This window comes from Physeter macrocephalus, chromosome 2 (genome assembly GCF_002837175.3).
Source record: "Physeter macrocephalus isolate SW-GA chromosome 2, ASM283717v5, whole genome shotgun sequence".
Taxonomy (NCBI): Eukaryota; Metazoa; Chordata; class Mammalia; order Artiodactyla; family Physeteridae; genus Physeter; species Physeter macrocephalus.
The window spans coordinates 104,560,322-104,579,436 of record NC_041215.1 but is presented as its reverse complement, the minus strand read 5'-3'; the positions used below and the strand labels follow the sequence as shown (position 1 = coordinate 104,579,436).

Here is a 19,115-nt window from a genome sequence, read left to right as displayed (position 1 = left end):
ATGCTTTGTGCTGCAGTTAGGATGCCAAAAAGAGAGAAGCCAACAAACTGTTTCGGTTCAGACCTCACAGGGTGTCTGCATCTTGAGGGTTTAAGGTTTGACTTTTAGATCTGCACGTTGAAAACCTCAATTTGATTTTTATTAGGGTTCCCAGAGGGACCCCCTAGATTGTGCTAACTAAGCTCATAGGGGACTGTTGGTAATTCAGGGCTGGTGAGAAAGGGCTGGTAATTCGATGTGTTTATTAATGGAAGCTGGACCCAGCTAGAGGGCTGATTTGCCCTTTTCTTGGATAACTGAACTCAGGAATTTGGAACTTATTACGTACAGGGCACTGGGCTGGCCATTACCTCCTTTCTTCATGAGGATTTTCTATACTCGTGTGTGTGTGTGTGTGTGTGTGTGGTTTCTTGGCTTGTTTCATTTGATTGTAAAACTAATGTCATACACTTCCTGCGTTTGACAATCAGCTCCCCTCTTTGGGTTTCATTTAATTAACGTGCATCTACTGAGGGCCTCCCACTTTCAGGCACTGCACCCAGGATGCCTGGTGATGACCATCCTATCTATCCTATCCATCCCTCCATCTCTTTTGCTTTGTTACCAACAATAGAACCCATTCTAATATTTTTTTCTCCTCAGCTGATACACTAACAATTTCCTTCTGACTGAGTTCAGAAGTCTAAATTAAGCATCCTATCCATCTCTCTTGCCCAGCAAGGAGCTTCAAAATAGAAAAGTTTTATGGTAAAGGGAGGGAGATGTGTAAAATTGAGTTGCAACTTATTTCTAGTGATATTACTACTCATAGTAAAGAATAGTAAACAATGATTAGACATCGTAAGTCATGTTTATTTATTTTTTTACCAAATAGGGGTATTTTTATTATTTAATATTTCTTTGGACATAGCTCAAAGGCCTATTCAAAGTCATGGAATTTGGGGCCTAGAAGGAACCTTAAGGATCACATAATAAAAACTTATTTTACGGGCTTCCCTGGTGGTGCAGTGGTTAAGAATCCACCTGCCAATGCAGGGGACACGAGTTCGAGCCCTGGTCCAGGAAGATCCTACATGCCGCGGAGCAACTAAGCCTGTGTGCCACAACTACTGAGCCTGCGCTCTAGAGCCTGCGAGCCACAACTAATGAGCCTGTGAGCCACAGCTACTGAAGCCCGTGCGCCTAGAGCCCGTGCTCTGCAACAAGAGAATCCACTGCAACAAGAAGCCTGCACACCGGAACGAAGAGTAGCACCCACTTTCTCCGGTTGCAACCGGAGAAAGCCTGCGCACAGCAACAAAGACCCAACACAGCCAAAAATAATAAATAAATAAAATAATAAATAAATAAATAAAAATAAAATTAAAAAAAAAACACACCAACTTATTTTACAACTGAAGGAACTGAGGCCCAGAGTGATTTGATGGCCTCATAATTTCTTAGCCAAGCCAAGGCATTATTGTAATTTTTACCTGGAGTATCCAGTGGCTGAAAGACTGATTCTTTGCTCAAAGCAGTTTCTGTGTGCAGAATGGGCATATTTAGTCAGAATAAAATAAACATACCATCTGATAGGTGAGAAGGAAAATATTCTGTATATCAGAATTGACATCTGACAATTGTTACTGGTGCTTTGTTACCAATAATAGAACCCATCCTAATATTTTTTTCTCCTCAGCTAGTGCACTAACAATTTCCTTCTGACTGAGTTCAGAAATCTAAATTAAGCAAGTAAAATAGAATCTTGCTGCACATCTGTGACGTAGGGGCTTAGTTCACAAGATATTTGGAGCTTCATTTCTAAGTGTTAGAACTCTGGTAAGTGTGTGTGCAAGTGTGAGATAATTGTTCTAATGAAATAAGATATAGGACATTGTAAAGTTGGATTAAACAAGTCTTTTCCCTTGAGATATATTCAGTAGCAATTCGGCTTTTTAGTTTTCTTCCTCCCTCCCCAAATATCACATTTTTATGGCTTAGGAAGGCTCAGTCTTTTCTTACTTATTTAAGAAAGAAAAGAGGTGGGTTTCCCTGGTGGCGCAGTGGTTGGGAGTCCGCCTGTCGATGCAGGGGACGCGGGTTCGTGCCCCGGTCCGGGAGGATCCCACATGCCGCGGAGCGGCTGGGCCCGTGAGCCATGGCCACTGACCCTGCGCGTCCGGAGCCTGTGCCCCGCATCGGGAGAGGCCACAACAGTGAGAGGCCCGCGTACCGCAAAAAAAAAAAAAGAAAGAAAAGAGGTAAGGCCTCTGGTAATTTTTCATACACTTCTGTTCTTCCTCTCAGCGATGCGGTTCCCTGTGCTCTCTCTCCACTCATACCTGGGATACATCATGGAGCAGCTGTATCACCTGGTGATCCTGCCCTTTCACAGAAATCCACTCCTAGGTCTGACTCTACGTGGTGCGTGTGTGCACTACCACAGCGTTCTCAGCACAGGTTTGGATTGCTTTCTCATTTGTAGTAACAGACAGAGTGGAACACTTACCCAGTCTTTGCAGGTACCTTCTGGATTTTTCTTAATGATGGGCTCAAGGTGTTTCAGAAGAATCTGACAAGCATTCTTGAAGGAGTAAAGAAGTGAATCTTCATTAGAGAAGAGCGTGGTGGTTAGGATTTGAAAGAATATTGGTTGACAATTGATCAGGTCAGTGAATGCTTTTGGGATGCCTGAAACTGACACATTGGGAATGCAGAGATGGTACCAACACAGCCCCTGATCATGAGGAGAGTATCAGTTATAGAGAGTGTTTTCCCTTCCTCACTCACTTCCTGTGAAACTATGGGCTCAGCTGAATTTCTCCTCTCAGATCCCCTTTCTAAGAATATTCATGTTCTTAATTCCTTCTTCTTTTTTTTTTTTCTACATTTTGGATTTATACCTTCTTTCGCATTTTCCAGCCATTAAGATCTATGGAACAAAACATCATATTTTCATTCAAATTTGTGCTCTTTAGTCTGTAACAATGACATGCCAGTATCCCTCTGGGTCTGAAATATTGTTCAACTGTCTTTCGAGTCTTTTGTCTGTTCATCCATCTGTCATCAAACTACTGCAGTGAAGGCCTTGGCTTTGAGTGTGAAGTGAGAAAATAATTAAATTTGTTTCTGTAATAACCTAGATCCACAAAGTTTATGATCCTTGATATAGAAACCCCAAACCCTAGAAGATGGATTAATGCCTAGTTTGGGCTGACAACTTCCACACACACAGAGCAGTTTCTATTTTGTGTTTGATTCTACCTAAAATTGGATCTCATGAATTTGAGGTTTCTCACCTTGTTCTGAGCAAAAACAGTCTGTTTTTTGAGCCCCTAGGAGGTGTCTCCACAAAGATAAGATGGATTTGAAAGTGGTTCCTCTTGGTAGCATAAGTGCAGTGTCCTGGGAGTGAGGCTATATGCCTCTCCAGGATGTCCCAGTGGAAAAAGTGGACAGTTTATAACAGAAACATGACAAATAGATATTACTTCAAAAGTACATGCAGTCAGATCTTTGAATTAGGAATATGAAGTCATGGTTCTATTCTGAACTAGTGAAAATTTAGCAGTCTTTTTTTACATTAGTTAGAAAAATAAGTACAAAGAAAAAGGATGAGTAGTCTGGTAGAACTCTACTAATGCACACTTTAATTGCACCATATCTACCCGGCTGGGGTTCTGTCTGCCTACCTGCCTGCAAGAACTTGTTTGTGTCAAGGGAAACTTGCACAGGTCTGCATTACTTGGTACCCAGATTTCTTTGTTCTGTGTCTCCCAGGGACACAGAAAATTTGTTCACCAAAATCCATTCTCCCCTTCTTCCATAGTAGCTGGGCCATGGTTTCCCACTGCTCTACATTTCCCCAACCTCCCCTGTTGTTGGACATGGCCTGAGACTGGTTCTGCTAATGGATGATGAGGGGAAGTGACTTGCATCCCCTCCCAAGTCTGGCCTCCATGTTCTTTCCCTTCAGATCACCCAAGTGATGATGCTTAGGGCAACCTTGAAAGCCACGTGTTGAAGATGAAGGAATTGCCATCACACTCTGGGTGCTTGAATGACCGAATATTCCCTCTGGATTGTGTGCAAGAAAGAACTTTTGTTGTGTTGGAGCCATTATATTCTGGGTCTATTTGTCACCTCAGTTTAGCCTACTCCAACTAACACCCTCTCCTGGCATTTTGGTGATCCCAAACCTATGTTCAGTGACACAGACAACTTCTCTGAAGCCAACCACTGTGACTATATCCAGCTAAGAAAACCAGAGATGTGGAGAAAGCACCCAGGGATAGACAGACAGGAGGAAGCACCTGCACGGCTCTGCCATTGACATCTGAGCCGATGGATGCTGCTGTAGCAATTGTATTAGGTACCATGGCCGTACTTGTTTCACAGATGTGCATGTACATGGGTATTTTTAATTCACGGCTGGCCACCTATGAGAAAAAGAAATAATTTCAAGTCTGGTAAGGACTTCTATGAAGACTTGAGTCATTATTTTTCTTAATTAAAAAATTACTATTTTTATTACATCCACAATATCCTTTAAAGCCTAAAATAATGTGTTTTTTAAGAATTAAAACCACTTTTTAGTAGGGCCTTATGCTAATTTTTTTTTTTTAGCGATACGCAGGCCTCTCACTGTTGTGGCCTCTCCCGTTGCGGAGCACAGGCTCTGGACGCGCAGGCTCAGCGGCCATGGCTCACGGGCCCAGCCGCTACGCGGCATGTGGGATCTTCCGGGACCGGGGCACGAACCTGCGTCCCCTGCATTGGCAGGCGGACTCTCAACCACTGCCCCACCAGGGAAGCCCCTCATGCTAATTTTTTAAGTGTTTTCTTGGTAATATCCCACAGCAGTTCTTCTATTCAAATTTAGTGCATTTAGGATGTTAAGGATTTCCTTTTTTCTAAATTTTACATGTGTAGAGAATAGGCCAAGTTGAGATTATTCAGATTTACTTAGTGGCAGTGGCAGGAAGAGAGACAGAGATTAGATTGACTGACTCAGTTTGGTTTTAAGTCTGTTGGTATTGGTTATCAGATGAACTTGGAAGGACCCTGAGGGCCTGTCTTCTTTCTTGCCCTCATTCCCACCTTAGTTTTAGCTTCCTCCCTCTTTTCTTCTATTTGTTCCCACTTGCTTATACTCCTCTAGTATGTGCTATTCACTTTTTCCTTTTCTGTGCTTTTCCTTCCATTTCTCTAGCAGACACACGTGGAAATTAAGATATTTAATCAAGAAAAAATGAAAAAGAAAGAAAGGGAGGGAAGGAAGGAAAAGAAGAGAGCACTGTTTTGGCCGATACTGTGTTTTAGTTTTTGCAAAAACCCTTTCTCTAGATGTCTGCAGGTATGTACCTGTTCATACTTGCCAATCTTCAGACTAATACTGTTCAGTGATTAAGTTTCTCCAGAAAGATGCAAAGTGAGAAAAAAAAAACCAATTTTAAAAAAATATATTTATTTATTTACCTATTTTTGGCTGTGTTGGGTCTTCGTTTCTGTGCGAGGGCTTTCTCTAGTTGCGGCGAGTGGGGGCCACTCTTCATCGCGGTGCGTGGGCCTCTCACTGTCGCAGCCTCTCTTGTTGCGGAGCACAGGCTCCAGACGCGCAGGCTCAGTAGTTGTGGCTCACGAGCCCAGTTGCTCCGCGGCATGTGGGATCTTCCCAGACCAGGGCTTGAACCCATGTCCCCTGCATTGGCAGGCAGATTCTCAACCACTGCGCCACCAGGGAAGCCCAGAAAAGGACAATTTGATGAATTCTTGGTGATGAAAATCCAAAAGGAATTTATTGGTCCCCATAACTGGGAACGATGGAGGAGCTAGTATCACATATATCTGTATCTAGGGGCTTTGTGGTCTCATCTGGATTCTCCCACAGCCTCTCATATTTGCTTTTCTTTCTACGATGGCCATGTCATTTTCAACGGTAGACAGGTTTCATCCATGGCACAGAATTGCCTCTGACAACCACTGGCCTATAGCATAGTAGTTAAACTACCACAAGGGAAAAATAGTTCCTTTCTCCTAACATCTACACATCAGTTCCAGGAAAGGATGTTGATTGGCCTTGCTTGGCCATGTGTCTTCTTCCTGGACCAATCCCTGCAGCCAGCAGAGTTCAGGAACTATGACTGGCCAGACCAGGGTTCTGTGCCTATATATCTGTGGCAGGCATTGGGGCCAGGAGGGGGATGAGGTTAAAAGGTACCAGAATTGAGGAGTCCTTCAGTACTGTATGGAATGTGGGAGGGGTATTCCAAAGGAGCTAAGGGGCTGGACAGTCAAAAGCTGCAGATGTGCACTATAACAATTAGTAAATTAGTAATTAGTAAATTACTAGTAAATTAGTCATAAAGTTACATTTATTCAAGTTAAAGGATTATTCTTTCTTTTTTCCTGGGATTATATCTTCCTACTTTGGGTATATGTGTGTGTATTAAGATATCCTTTAAAAATTATAGGATGATGACAGTTGATGAAATACTTGTCCTTGCTTCTCAAAACAATCCATTAGCCACCTGACATTATTGTCCAAACTTTAAAAATTATACATACTGGTCTCAAAATAGAAAAGTTGAGAAACCCCTACTCAAGGTAAGCCTGCACGGTGTACCCATCACAGTGCTCTGGGGACACATCAATGGTGTTTTCACTAAGAACCATCTCCGTCCATAAACCTGGGCCAAGCTCCAGGAGTATCTGCACACGTGTAGGATTTCCACCACCTCAGCCATTCTATTTCATATGTAAGAAGTTTTTCAATTAAATAGTCAAGATCTTAGGGTTTGCATACAGGGAGTCATCACCGACTCTAAAATTAGTGCCAAATGTCTGTCATGTCAACAATGTATAGAGAGATGAATTTTATTTCTCTCACCTGTAGCATTTTGGTGTGAATACCTTGTCCCAGTTCGTTGACTCCATGTGTGACCCATACGGACCCCTCGGTGTAGATATGAACTCTTTGAAAGTCGTTCCTCTGCTTAAATCCTCTGGCTGGCCACTCAACCAGCTCCTTAAACATTTGTAAGTGCTTGCACAGGTTATGTGCCAACCTGTGCTCAGCTCGACATGTAAAGACGAATAAGACGTGGTTCTTCCTCAAATAGCTCACAGCATAGTGGGGGGACAGGCTGGAAAGCAAGTCATTGTTGTGTGGAATGTTCTGTGAGATAATGGATGTGGCGGAAGGGGCTCTGGGAGAACAGATCCAGGTGCTTCTGGGGAGCCTGGGAAGCGTTCCCCCAAATGACCATTGAATGGAATCATGGAGGGAAGAAGGGTTCACCACTGGGCAAGGTGGGTGAAGACTCCCCATTGTCTGTAAGGGAAAGCCCGGCTCCTTACCACAATATGAGGCCCTTTGGGATTTGGTCTCTTGAACTTTCCCAGATTCATCCGTTTTTTCCCTCCTTGCTTCCAAGTCTGGCCTGACAGCTGCTCCTTCCTGACCTGTGCTCTTGCTGATGCTGTTCTCTCTTCCTGGCCTGCTCCCCAGCCTTCAGACCCACACCCCAAGTCTCTGTTCTGTGAAAATGTCCTTGAATGCTTCTCATTCCCCTCTGGGAAGGATCAATGACCCCTTCCTCTTACAGGGGTGTACTGGGTTGAATAGTGTCCCCTCCTACACCTCAAATTCATGTCCACCTAGAACCTCAGAATGTAACTTTCGTTGGAAATGGAGTCTTTGCAGGTGTAATTAGTTAAGATGAGGTCATCGTGGATGAGGGCGGGCCCACTAGGACATTGGCTAGTGTCCTTATAAGAAGGTCACGTGAAGATGGAGGCCACCATAAGCTGGAAGAGGCAAGGAAGTATTCTTCCTGGGAGACTTCAGAAGGAACATGGCCTTGCTGATACCTGTAGTTTGAACTTCTAGCCTCCAGAACTGTGAGAGAATAAATCTGTTGTTTTAGGCCACCAAGCTTGTGGTACTTTGTTACAGCAGCCCTAGGAAACAAATACTGCGGTGACAGGCTCTCCTGTGAGTCTCTCAGAGGAGGGGCCCTTGGTCTTGTTCATCTCTGAGTCTTGCAGAGAACTTTGAGCAGGTCTGAATCACAGAGACACTAAATACATGTTTGTTGAATTGGACAAATGGAAATGTGGTATTTTTCTTTCCAGGAGGAGGAGGAGGAATTGGGACTTTATTCGTTTCTGGAGATGCCCGGAAGCCCAGGGTGGCTTGGAGGCGCTCTGGGGCATCAAGGCTTGTAGGTGCTAATAATAGTATTTATTCACTGTGGGCCTCTGACTCCCTCTGAGGAGAGTACTTCTCGTACCTAATTTAGAAAGTAGGTGTTCCAGCTTTGTGAGTCATTGGCTGACCTGGAATAACACACTTCAACTCCCAGCCAGATGATTCTTGGGTGTGTCAATTTAGAACTCTGTGGGGAAGCTGGAGGCCTTTCAAATGGAGACAAAGTCAGCGCCTGATTTAAAGATTTTTTTTTTTTTTTTTTTTGTAGCAAGATGGGAAGCTGTCTCCCATGGATGATGGTAGAGAGTAGGCTATGGTTTAGGTGAAAGGTGGCCATGCAAGTGAGGGGAGATGTGGTATAATAAAAAGTAAATATGTGGCACAAGGATATATTATACAATATGGGGAAAATAGCCAATATTTTATAGTAACTATAAATGGATTATAACCTTTAAAATTGTGAATCACTACATTGTATACCTGTAACTATAATATTGTGCAGCAACCATACATCAATAAAAAAATAATAAAAACCAAAAAAGATGTGGTCTTTGGCCCTGGTTCTTGGCACAGAACTCCCAAAACTCTTGGAATTTACTGTCTTCTGTATGCTAATGGGATAGTTCATGGAGGGAGCCTAGATAACTTCAGGATGGGTGCTCACTACTAGAACAACAAAGTACATGGTCAGAGGGCGCCATCTTTCAGCCCTATCTCCCAGTCTCCAGGGAGGGGAGAGCAGTTCAATCACCAATGGTCAATAATGTAATCAACGACACCTATGGTAATGAAGTCCATTATCAACCCTGCCCCACCCCCCCACCCCACCCCCACCCCCCCCCCCGCCCCAAGTGACAAGGTTCTGGGAGCTTCTGGGTTGGTGAACACATCCACAAGCTGGAGGCAGCATGCCTGGATGAAGAGGGCATCGGAAGCTCGGCTCCCCTTCTCCCATCCCTTGCCCTGTGCATCTCTTCCATTTGGCTATTCTTGGCTTGTAGCCTTTGTAATAAACTGGTAATAATCATAGTAAAGTGCTTTCCTGAGTTCTGTGAGTTGTTCTATGGCATTATCAAACCTGAGGGTGGGTAGTGGAAACCCCTGAATTTGTATTTGTCTGGGCAGAAGTGTAGGTAGTATGGGTACCCTGTTTGCACTGGCATCTGAAGTAGGGACCATCCTGTAGGACTCAGTCCTTGATCTGCGGGTTCTGCGCCAACTCTGGGTAGTTAGTGCCGGAACTGAAATGTTGGACACCCATTTGGTGTTGGGGAATTGGTGGAGGACAGACAGCACTTGGCGTCAGAGAGAAAAACCACACTGGCAGCTATCCAGGATCTCTTATACCCCGGCTGTTGATTCAGTCCAGACTTGTAGGCGTGACAGTTAACCTCCTTGTGTCTCTTTATAAAATGGGCACTCTGGACCCAAACAGGAATGTGATCCAGGAGTCCAGGGACTCCTACCCACCAGAGGAGCCATAGCCCTGAGAGATGTGTCTGAGATCTCCTGTGGAGGGGCTTAGGGCTGCCCTGGATAGCACACAGCGTTCCAGGAACGCTGCCAAATCCTACATTCAGCATCTCATTGAATCCTCGTCAGTCCTAGGAGAAAGGGTTATTATTCTCATTTGATAATTGGGGAAGCTGAGTCTCGGAGAGCTGGAATAACCTGCTTAATATCACACAGCAAATAAGTGGCAGGGCCAAGGATTTCTCAGGTCCATCTGGCTCCAGTTGATTAGAGATTTGGGGCAACTGCTTTATTCCCTAAGAGGGATTCCCTTTGACAGGGCAGCTTTTGTGTTGTGTGTGTGTGTGTGTGTGTGTGTGTGTGTGTGTGTGTGCTGGCTGCCAGTAGCTGAGTATAAGTGGAAGAATGCTTTCAATGATATGCACAAGGGAGATCTAATGCACTTTCAGATTTGGATTTTAGATTTAGATCTAGATCTAATGCATGTAAGATTTTCCAGTTGCTGAATTTCTGCTTTTGGTGGACAGCACTGGGGAGGCAGCAGCCTTTCCCAGTTTTCTAACATCCTTCCTGTATATGACGCATCGGGATTGCTGGGAAACTCGTCTGTACCAGTCTTTGTGCTGTTCAAAGATCCCATCCCTAGGCCGCCCTTCCTCCTCCCTTCTGGATGGGCCTCTGAATGACTTGCCTCTTCTTTCACAAATCTACCTGGGAGGATTTTTGGACCCTCCCACCCCCATTCCACCCCTGCAGAATTGACACAGATTCTCAGGAGAGGTGGCCAGGAGAACAGCCAGCCTGTCAACGGCAAGATGGAATGACTTCTCTGCCTCAGAGTTAGGTGCACGGAAGAGCGCTGCAGGGTCTGGGGCACAGAGCAGGAGAAGCCCATTCTTGCCCAAGCCGTGAGACCTCCAAGCTCAGAAAGCATGGCACCATGGGCCTCGTGGGCTCCTGTCCCCTTTTGGAACAGCGGGGGTTCAGCAGGGGTCAATGCTCCATCATGGCAGCTTTGCTTCTGTGGATCTCATGCTTGCTGATGCCGTTTTCTGCCACTGAGGTGTTTTTCTACTGCGCTGTTGAAAGTTCTTGCAGATGGGGGACTGCTCAGGAGAGTTCTGTACACTTCTCCCAGGTGCTGGGAGAGGGGCTCAGTACCCTGGGAAATGTGACACTCTTCCCACGTCGGAGAGCCGGAGTGTGTCTGAACGAGGGTTACTTCCCACACATACAAGACTTACCTGATGATATCTTGTTGCAGCAAATCCGACTTAAAACTTCATGGGGATCATAGCAATGCCTCTCTTCTTCCAGTAATTCTTCTTATTGCATTCTTCTTATTGCATTCTTCTGTTGTGAAAGGAAGACTTGTCCAGACATTCATTCCAACATCTTATCAGGGTTTCAGGGTTGAATGCTTGTTTGTAGATGGTTTTATCAACTGTTCTGTACATGTTTTGCTCCCTAATCTGAAGTGGGTGGGAAATTGAGTCAATAGTTATGATAAGACAGAAAATGATTGCAAAACAGAGACTTGTAAAGCCTCCCCACTAAAGCATAAACTTCAGTGGGGAGAAGACAGAGTCTTTCTTCTTTTTCTTTGAACAGCATGTGTTTTTGCAGAAATAATGGGGGGGTGGTATTTCTCCTGTCTTCTTCGGGGTCCCTCCCTCCTGGAAGTGGAAGATAGAGGTAGTAACTGATCTTTGAAGGACAGTAGGATGGAGGGGCTGAAGGGGGTAGATTTTCCTTTTTTTCCTACAAGATTCAGAGCGGGGAGCAGTGTTGTTAGACAGGATATGAAGGCAAGGATTTATTGTCATAACTGAAGACTTGTTTTGCTCGAGAGGAAGAGCACTGCAGCTAGTGACAAATAGCAGATCTTCTCTAAGCCTTCCAATTGCCTTTGGAATGTGTGGTCAAATCTTTTTAGAAATGTATTTAAATATAGGTGTGTCATGTCCTAGAAACTTGCAACATCTGACAAAGAAGAAGGGGAGCCCACTGAGATATTGCTCAGGGTTTTTCATCGTCCCCAACCACTCTGATGACAATAAAGGAATTATGATTATCAGCAGTTACACTGGCATACTACTACCTAGTTTATGAAACCAAATATTAACAAATTCATTTAATTGTTGCCGAAACTCTGTGAGGTGAGTCATAGTGTCCTCATTTTGTAGATAAAGAAACTGAGCCACAAAGAGGCTGCCTCTCATTGTTCAAGTGTTCCACTGGCCCAGATTACCTTTCCATTCCCTGTGCTTTTATTCTTCAAAGCCTACCCCAGTGCCATCTTCTCCAGAAAGTTCTGCTTGACTCCCCTCCCCCAAGCCAATGTGATGTTTTTCTCCTTTGTACCCATAGAACACTTTATGTGACTTCTCTTAGGATAACTACCGTCTTCCTTGTTCAATATTTAGGTGTTCCCCTGTGTGTAGGAAGTACCCCAACAATCACAATTCACAGACCTGGTGGTCCTCCCTGTTGAATTTAAGGACAAAGGGGTTAGAAGACATGGAGAGACTTTGCTGGAGCAGAGGGTCTATACTGGGGAAACAGGGGATAGAAGTGGAAAAAGCAGGCTGGGATTTGCTTGGAATGTGTGAGGAGTGGAAGAGTGTTATCAACAATTATCTCAGTTGCCAGTGGCTGCCTCTCTTTGGTCTGGCATATCGTGTATGTGTACCTTCTAGGATCTTGCACAAAATAATATTTTTGGAGGGCATTCTTTTGGCAATACCTCTCAAAAGTTTTCAAGTGCACCAGCAATTCCACTTCTGTAAGTTTATCCTACAGATAGGCACAAAAGAGCAAAGATACAACCTTGGTACCTCTGTACCAATACCATTTTAATAGCAAAAAATGGGTAACAACCTGAATGTGTATCAATAGTGGAGTGGCTAAATAAATTATAGTACATTCATATTACACAGAAGTATTCAGTCATGAAAATGAATGAAGTAGATCATTTTACTGACATGGGAAGATGGCATATTAAGTAGAAAAAGTAGGTGCAGAATTATGTGTTTATTATGGTCTCATTTTGGTAAATAAGCACATATGTGCACATTAGCATCATATGTCAGCATTTATGTAACTGTGTATGAATACAGATGGGTTGGTAAACATAGAGAAAGGGCTAGAACAATAAACATGGAACTGTTAACAATGGTTACCCTCAACCAATATGGATGGGGGAATGAAAGGATGTTCCCTTTTTACTTTAATAACTTCAGTATGGTTTGAATTTTTGAATTCAAAAGAGTAATTTGAATTAAAGAGTAATTCCTTTCCTACAAATTAAAAAAAGAAAGAAAAAGAGAAATCTTTGCATAAGAAAGGAGACCGATAGGCGGAGGTGAGTTCTTTTAGGTAGCCCCTAATTTATCTTGAATTCTGAGCCAGGGCTAATTTGTACAGTTCTTCTGGGGTGTTTCCTTGGGTAGCTGGTTTCACACCTCATCTGATTCTTCAGCAACCTTGGTTATGACTTCCGATTACCACCTTACCTTTTCTGGCGGAAGGCCACATTTGGCTGCCACAGCTGTGATGCAAGACTCTGTTACCAGGGTTCCTTGTGGGAAGCCAAATCCGTGAAAGGCCATGTCAGATGGTAAATTTCTCAGGCACGCATGGCCCTGGAACCTGAGGTTGGGGATTTTATATATGCATTTTATAGCTTCAGTATAAGAAATTCTACTACCTAAAGTAAAAGGAGATAGTCACATACTACTGGACAACATTTGTTTTTTCTTTTCTCTAAAAGTCAAGTACAGAGTTGAACCGCTTGTGGAACTAGGTAAGTACTTGAAGAAAGTGCTCCACAAAGACTCATATAGAAATTCTGGGGCTTCCCTGGTGGCACAGTGGTTAAGAATCCCCCTGCCCATGTAGGGGACACGGGTTCGAGCCCTGGTCCAGGAAGATCCCACATGCTGCAGAGCAACTAAACCCATTTGCCACAACTACTGAGCCCGCATGCTACAACTACTGAAGCCTGCGCGCCTAGAGCCCGTGCTCCACAACAAGAGAAGCCACCACAATGAGAAGCCCAGGCACCACAATGAAGAGCAGTCCCCGCTCACCACAACTAGAGAAAGCCTGCACACAGCAACGAAGACCAGATGCAGCCAAAATAAATAAATAAATAAATAAATAAATAAATAAATAAAAAAGAAAGAAATTCTGCATTCTGTTCACAAACCAGGATGGTGTCAGTTTCTGATGCACATACCTGCTCCGGGTCATCCAGCGTGCACCCTCCATTAATGAAGCACTCAATGGCTAGAGCTTTGATTTGCCCGTTGTTCATGAATCCCACCTGTCACCAAATGATGGACATTTTACGATATGTTTAGAATTTAATGCTAAGCTTGAGCCGCAGCCCAGCTCCTCCATGGGCAGGACTGAAGACAGACCACCCCCGTTTGCTCTGTGGTGGACCACGTCTGGACATTCTCTTGTTTTTCAGTGCTTGGCTGACAAAGACCTCCTCTGACCTGAATTTTGCTGAGCCCTTTCCTTTCAACGTGTAATTTTCTGGCTTCACAGTCAGTATGGAATTCTAAAGTTCTTGCTTGTCTCCCAGCATATAATTGCTACCCTCTTCTTCCTTGTTCTTGGAAGATTTTCCTTCACTTTTTACTGGTTTTCCTTCTAATTTAGTCTGTGGTTTTCCCCCTTGCGGAAAAGTCTCTGGGATTCCAGAGTGCATTGGAATGAATCAGAGTGCATCTTTTTACAGGAAAGCCTCTGAGGTCGGGGAATGGACATGGCAATGACTGCTCTCTTCTTACTGAGCTAGTGAAGCACTTTGTCACCGATGAAGCATGTAACAAATGTGAGCTCGTGCTGCTGTTACTACCGGGCAGCTTGCATTTTTCTCACGTTTCCACTCCCTTCCCACCCACCTGGATCATTTTGTCTGCACAGCCCAGGTTGAAAAGAAAAATTCCCACTCCCTAGTGTAGTTCTACTAAAAACGAATTGGCCTTGGTCCCTTTGCCTTTCTGAAATCAGGGATAAATACATTGATGGAACCATTTACGTATATGGTTATCATCTACTCCAAGGGAACTGTTGGATAGTAAATCAGAGAAGTTAGGAAATGGAGCAAAATGCACAAATTTAGAATTTATGGTAATTCCAAAATTCTTGAAAGGTTTATATCGAACAGCTTAAGAATCTCTCTGCTCCCTCCTTTATGGTACTATTTTGCTTAGCAAACCTTTCTTCATGAAAACGTCAGCCTAGTATTTGTCAAAATTACCAAATGACAAAAATCAGACAGAAAATCTAGCTATGTGTATGCTATAAGCAATTCCCAAATGAAACATGTTTGATATAGAAACATTACATTAGAACTGTCCTCACACTCCATCACAAATTTGAAAAGTAGTATTGTTGTCAACCAGATACCAGCAATTATTTTTAATAGTGTTTATGCTATAGTTGCATAAAAATGCAGTGAACGTGGTTTGAGACAATTTAAATTATTTCACTAGTTAGTTGATTCTTTTTTCCTATTTGCAAAAAGCTTTTGTGGCGCTTTCATAACCATTTGGTGGAAACACTTGTAAAAAATAATTTTGCAGTTAAAACAGTCAAATTGTTTCCAAACAGTTTCTACTGCAAAATAATATTTTTATAGTCAAGAAGTTTTGGTACAACAATGTCTGTAGTTTCTTTCATTTTTGTTTCTTTTTTGTCTTTTAGGAACCACTAACATAAATCCCATTCCTTCAATAGTGTTTTTTTTAATCATTATTGGAAATTATTTTTATCATTTAGCTTCTTCATAATTTTACAACAAATTTACTAAAAGTTCCTCATAAAATGTTATTATGAGTATTCAAACACACAGCATCCATTTTAATATTGTAGGTGCTAAGATGATTGTTTTTAGAATTTAGCAAAATCAAAATAATAGAAAAGGATAAACCATTCAAATAAAATGGGGTACTTTAATATTTTCATCTTTAATACTTACTTTATATGTTCCAAATAATGGGTGTCTTCTCCCAGTTATTAACATATCATCTTCACAATCAAGAACAAGACAAATGGGGTGACCAGTTCTAAAGAAACAAATCTTAGATTCTTCATCCATCCATCCCATCCATCCATCCATCCATCCACCCATCTACCATCCACCCACCTATTTATCCATCCCCTCATTTAACTATTTACCCACCCATCCATCTATCCACCTTTCTACCCATCCATCCACCCTCTCACCTATATATCCAACCATTTATTTAACCACCCACCCGTCACATATATATTCACTGAGTGCATATGATATGCTAGGCACTGATATGAATTGATATATGGCTAAATTACTATTATCTCTGTGTTCTAGAACTCGTTGTTTGACGAACTAGCCAAAAGAGATTAATGTCACATGTCAGTTAACTTGTGTTCCCATGGCTTCAAATTTTTTTTTTTTTTGGTGGTACGTGGGCCTCTCACTGTTGTGGCCTCTCCCGTTGTGGAGCACAGGCTCCGAACGCGTAGTCTCAGTGGCCATGGTTCATGGGCCCAGCCGCTCCGCGGCATTTGGGATCTTCCCGGACCGGGGCACGAACCTGTGTCCCCTGCATCCGCAGGCGGATTCTCAACCACTGCGCCACCAGGGAAGCCCTCATGGCTTCAAATTTGACCCTCACCTATAGCCAACCATTTTGCATATCCCCGCCACTAGTTACAGAGGCGAAAGAGTGTGAACAGATAAATCAAACTTAACAACACAACTGGAAAAACAAGGCCAAGCACACGGCCTAGGAAGTCTGGATTAGAATCTTCATTTTCAGCTATGAATGCTACTATGTTAGCTAAGTTGGACCCTTGGGTAGTGAGGACGTCCAGGCTTTCTGTTTCTCTAGGGCAGAGGTTCCCAGACTTTGAAGTGCAGATGAATCATCTGGAGTGCTGGTGAAATGCAGATTCCTGAGCCTTAGCACTAGGACTCTGATTCGATAGGTTGGGAGGGGCCCTAGAATCTGCATTTTCCTCAGTGATTCTGATGCAGGTGTCTTCAGGTACATGTTGAAAACCACGACTCTACCACAGGGTTTTATGGTCCTCTTTAATGATGAGGACCACCTGGAGTATCAGTTAAATGGACAGTTTCCACGTCCATCCCCTGGTGATTCCGATTCAGTGGGTCTGGGATGGGGAGGCAAGAATTTCTATGAGCCCAGGAGACTCTTATTCTCAGCGGTTTGGGAACACTGCTCTGGGGACCACTTAGTGCATGGCAGGTGTTATAGCTTAAGGCACTGGTTCCCACACTTGGCTGCACAGTGGAATCACTGGGGAAGTTTTAAAATAGGCTGATGCCTGGGTCAACATGGGGAAGCCTAGGTACTGGGATTTAAATGCTCCCAGATGATTCTGATGTGCAGTCATGTTTGAGAAGTCTTAAATGCACAAAGCTTGGTGGGAACACGATGAATTAATTAACCCTTGCTGACTCCTTGTTGGGTGTGAATACGAAGAGTTTCATTATGGAGAAAACTGGGGATGGATTTCAGATTCCACCTTTTCCCCACCTGTCATTGCAAAATGAGACACATATCTGAGTGCTTTGGGACCCTTGAACTACATGGAAGTTGTCAAAGGAAGCAGGACCTTTGAAATTTGCAGGCTGATTGGGGCTTTGACATAGTAACAAAACAAAACAAAAAACAGCCATAAAAAATGAACGAGGAATAACCACTGTAAAGCAATTATACTCCAATAAAGATGTTAAAAAAAAATGAAAGAGGAATAGAAAAGCCAGCGCCATGAACAGCATGAACAGTGAAGGAGCAAGGCTTCCGCTTGAGGTCAGCCCAGGAGCTCTCTTTGAGGATGTCATGTGTCCATTGAGCACACATTGAAGAGCAAGCCCTTCCCAGGAGCAGTGAGGGAGATGGTGGGAGCCTTTTTTTCCTCACCCCACTCTGTCTTCAGCTGACGGTAGGAAGGAAAAGTTGGGGAGCAGCCTTCCCCCTTGACACTCCACTTGGGCAGGTGACTTGCCCCACCCCTAAGTGGGTCACCTTCCCTGAAGCTCGGGGACGGGGCCGCGTCAACTCTGGAGGTGTTCAACTAATAATACCACTTTTCCTTTATAGAGCAAATTAGCCTATTCAAAGTTCTATGTGCATTTGACTTTTCCAATAACTCTAGGAGGGTGGGCGTTATCTACAATTATAAAGAAAAAGAGACAGGAGGCTGAGTTGCCCAAGCACACTCAGGAGGTTATGACAGCAGCCCAAGTGACTCTCAGGCCACTGCTTTGCCCCCAGCTCTGTGCATTTCACACCCTCCCGTGTCCCCAAGCGCACTTACCTGATAGTGCCCACAGCTGCAATAGCCCCGATACAGCTGGTCCTCCTACCTTGCCGCCTAAACCTCCACCCACTCGTTTTACATGACAGGTGATTCAGTTGATGGGATGTTTAAAGTAGAGGACACTTTTCTGTAAAAGGTAGATAACGGGAAAGGTTTACAAGAGTGAAACGGTAAAGGTTTTTGCTTCCTGAAACATCACAGTAAAATTCATCGACATCTACTGTCAGTAAAAAACAAAGAAAGAAACAACTGAGATAGTCTGAATCTGTCTTTCAGAGCTCTACTGAGTTTATAAACATTGTTAATCTCCAGCAGACTTTCCAGCAGAAAAATGATACTTTCCTAAAGGAAAACTGTCCTGGATTCCTGTCAGAACCTGGATCTTAGACAAACACCTACCCCTAAAGTCCCAGCAAGGTGAAAGCTAGTGAACACATGACAATCTACTAAAGAAGAAGATATGTTTGCAGCTAAAACCTGGAGCACTTTATGACTGGGGAAATGAAAATGTGCTGTGAAGTGATGTGTTTACTCCAAAGGTTACCTGTAGTGATTATTTTAGGGAAAAATCAAGTATGGAAATAATTAAGTGTTGTCATCCAATCACAATCACATTTAAGCAAGAAGCCCATGAATGTACACTTCAAACTGAAAATCGCTGTGGCAGTTCTTTCATTTACTTGACAAGACCAGAAAACATCAGAAAATGTTCTGGGGTCTTAGCTGCTCTGCTGATGTCCGATACTTGGATTCTAAGATTCTGCAGGTAAAATGGTGGCCAGCTGTGAGGCTGTGGAGGTGGAAGGCCATGACACGATTAGGAAGCTGGGGGTGATCCTGGACCTCACCTGCACGTGGGCTGGATCCTGTGTTGACACATAAATGTCCAGTTCTTTGTCCTCTGTCTTTGGAATAACAAGCACTCGCTGTGTTTCCAAGTAAAACTGTTCCTGTCCTCCAACATGGATTTCTCCTGTCAAGGGCAAGCACAGGGAAATGCCTGAAGTTGAATGCTGGTTGGGGAATTCAAAAGCAAGTGAGACGTACACTGGCCAGCTGGATTTGTCCTGACCAAGGCATTGATGGATCAGGCATTTGTCCTGTG

The 19,115-nt window shown here is 43.6% G+C and overlaps 1 protein-coding gene across 1 annotated transcript in view; it reads right to left on the bottom strand.

Annotated features, from left to right (window-relative positions):
- LOC102987494 (aldehyde oxidase 2-like) overlaps positions 1-19,115 on the bottom strand; it is a 73,478-nt gene that overhangs the window by 8,473 nt on the left and 45,890 nt on the right. Inside the window, 12 exon segments of the mRNA XM_055079357.1 lie at positions 1,473-1,520; positions 2,469-2,563; positions 4,293-4,418; positions 6,869-6,951; positions 10,896-11,136; positions 13,180-13,335; positions 13,338-13,373; positions 13,905-13,991; positions 15,660-15,747; positions 18,008-18,038; positions 18,041-18,137; positions 18,859-18,983. Coding sequence (XP_054935332.1) covers positions 1,473-1,520; positions 2,469-2,563; positions 4,293-4,418; positions 6,869-6,951; positions 10,896-11,136; positions 13,180-13,335; positions 13,338-13,373; positions 13,905-13,991; positions 15,660-15,747; positions 18,008-18,038; positions 18,041-18,137; positions 18,859-18,983 — 1,213 coding nt within the window.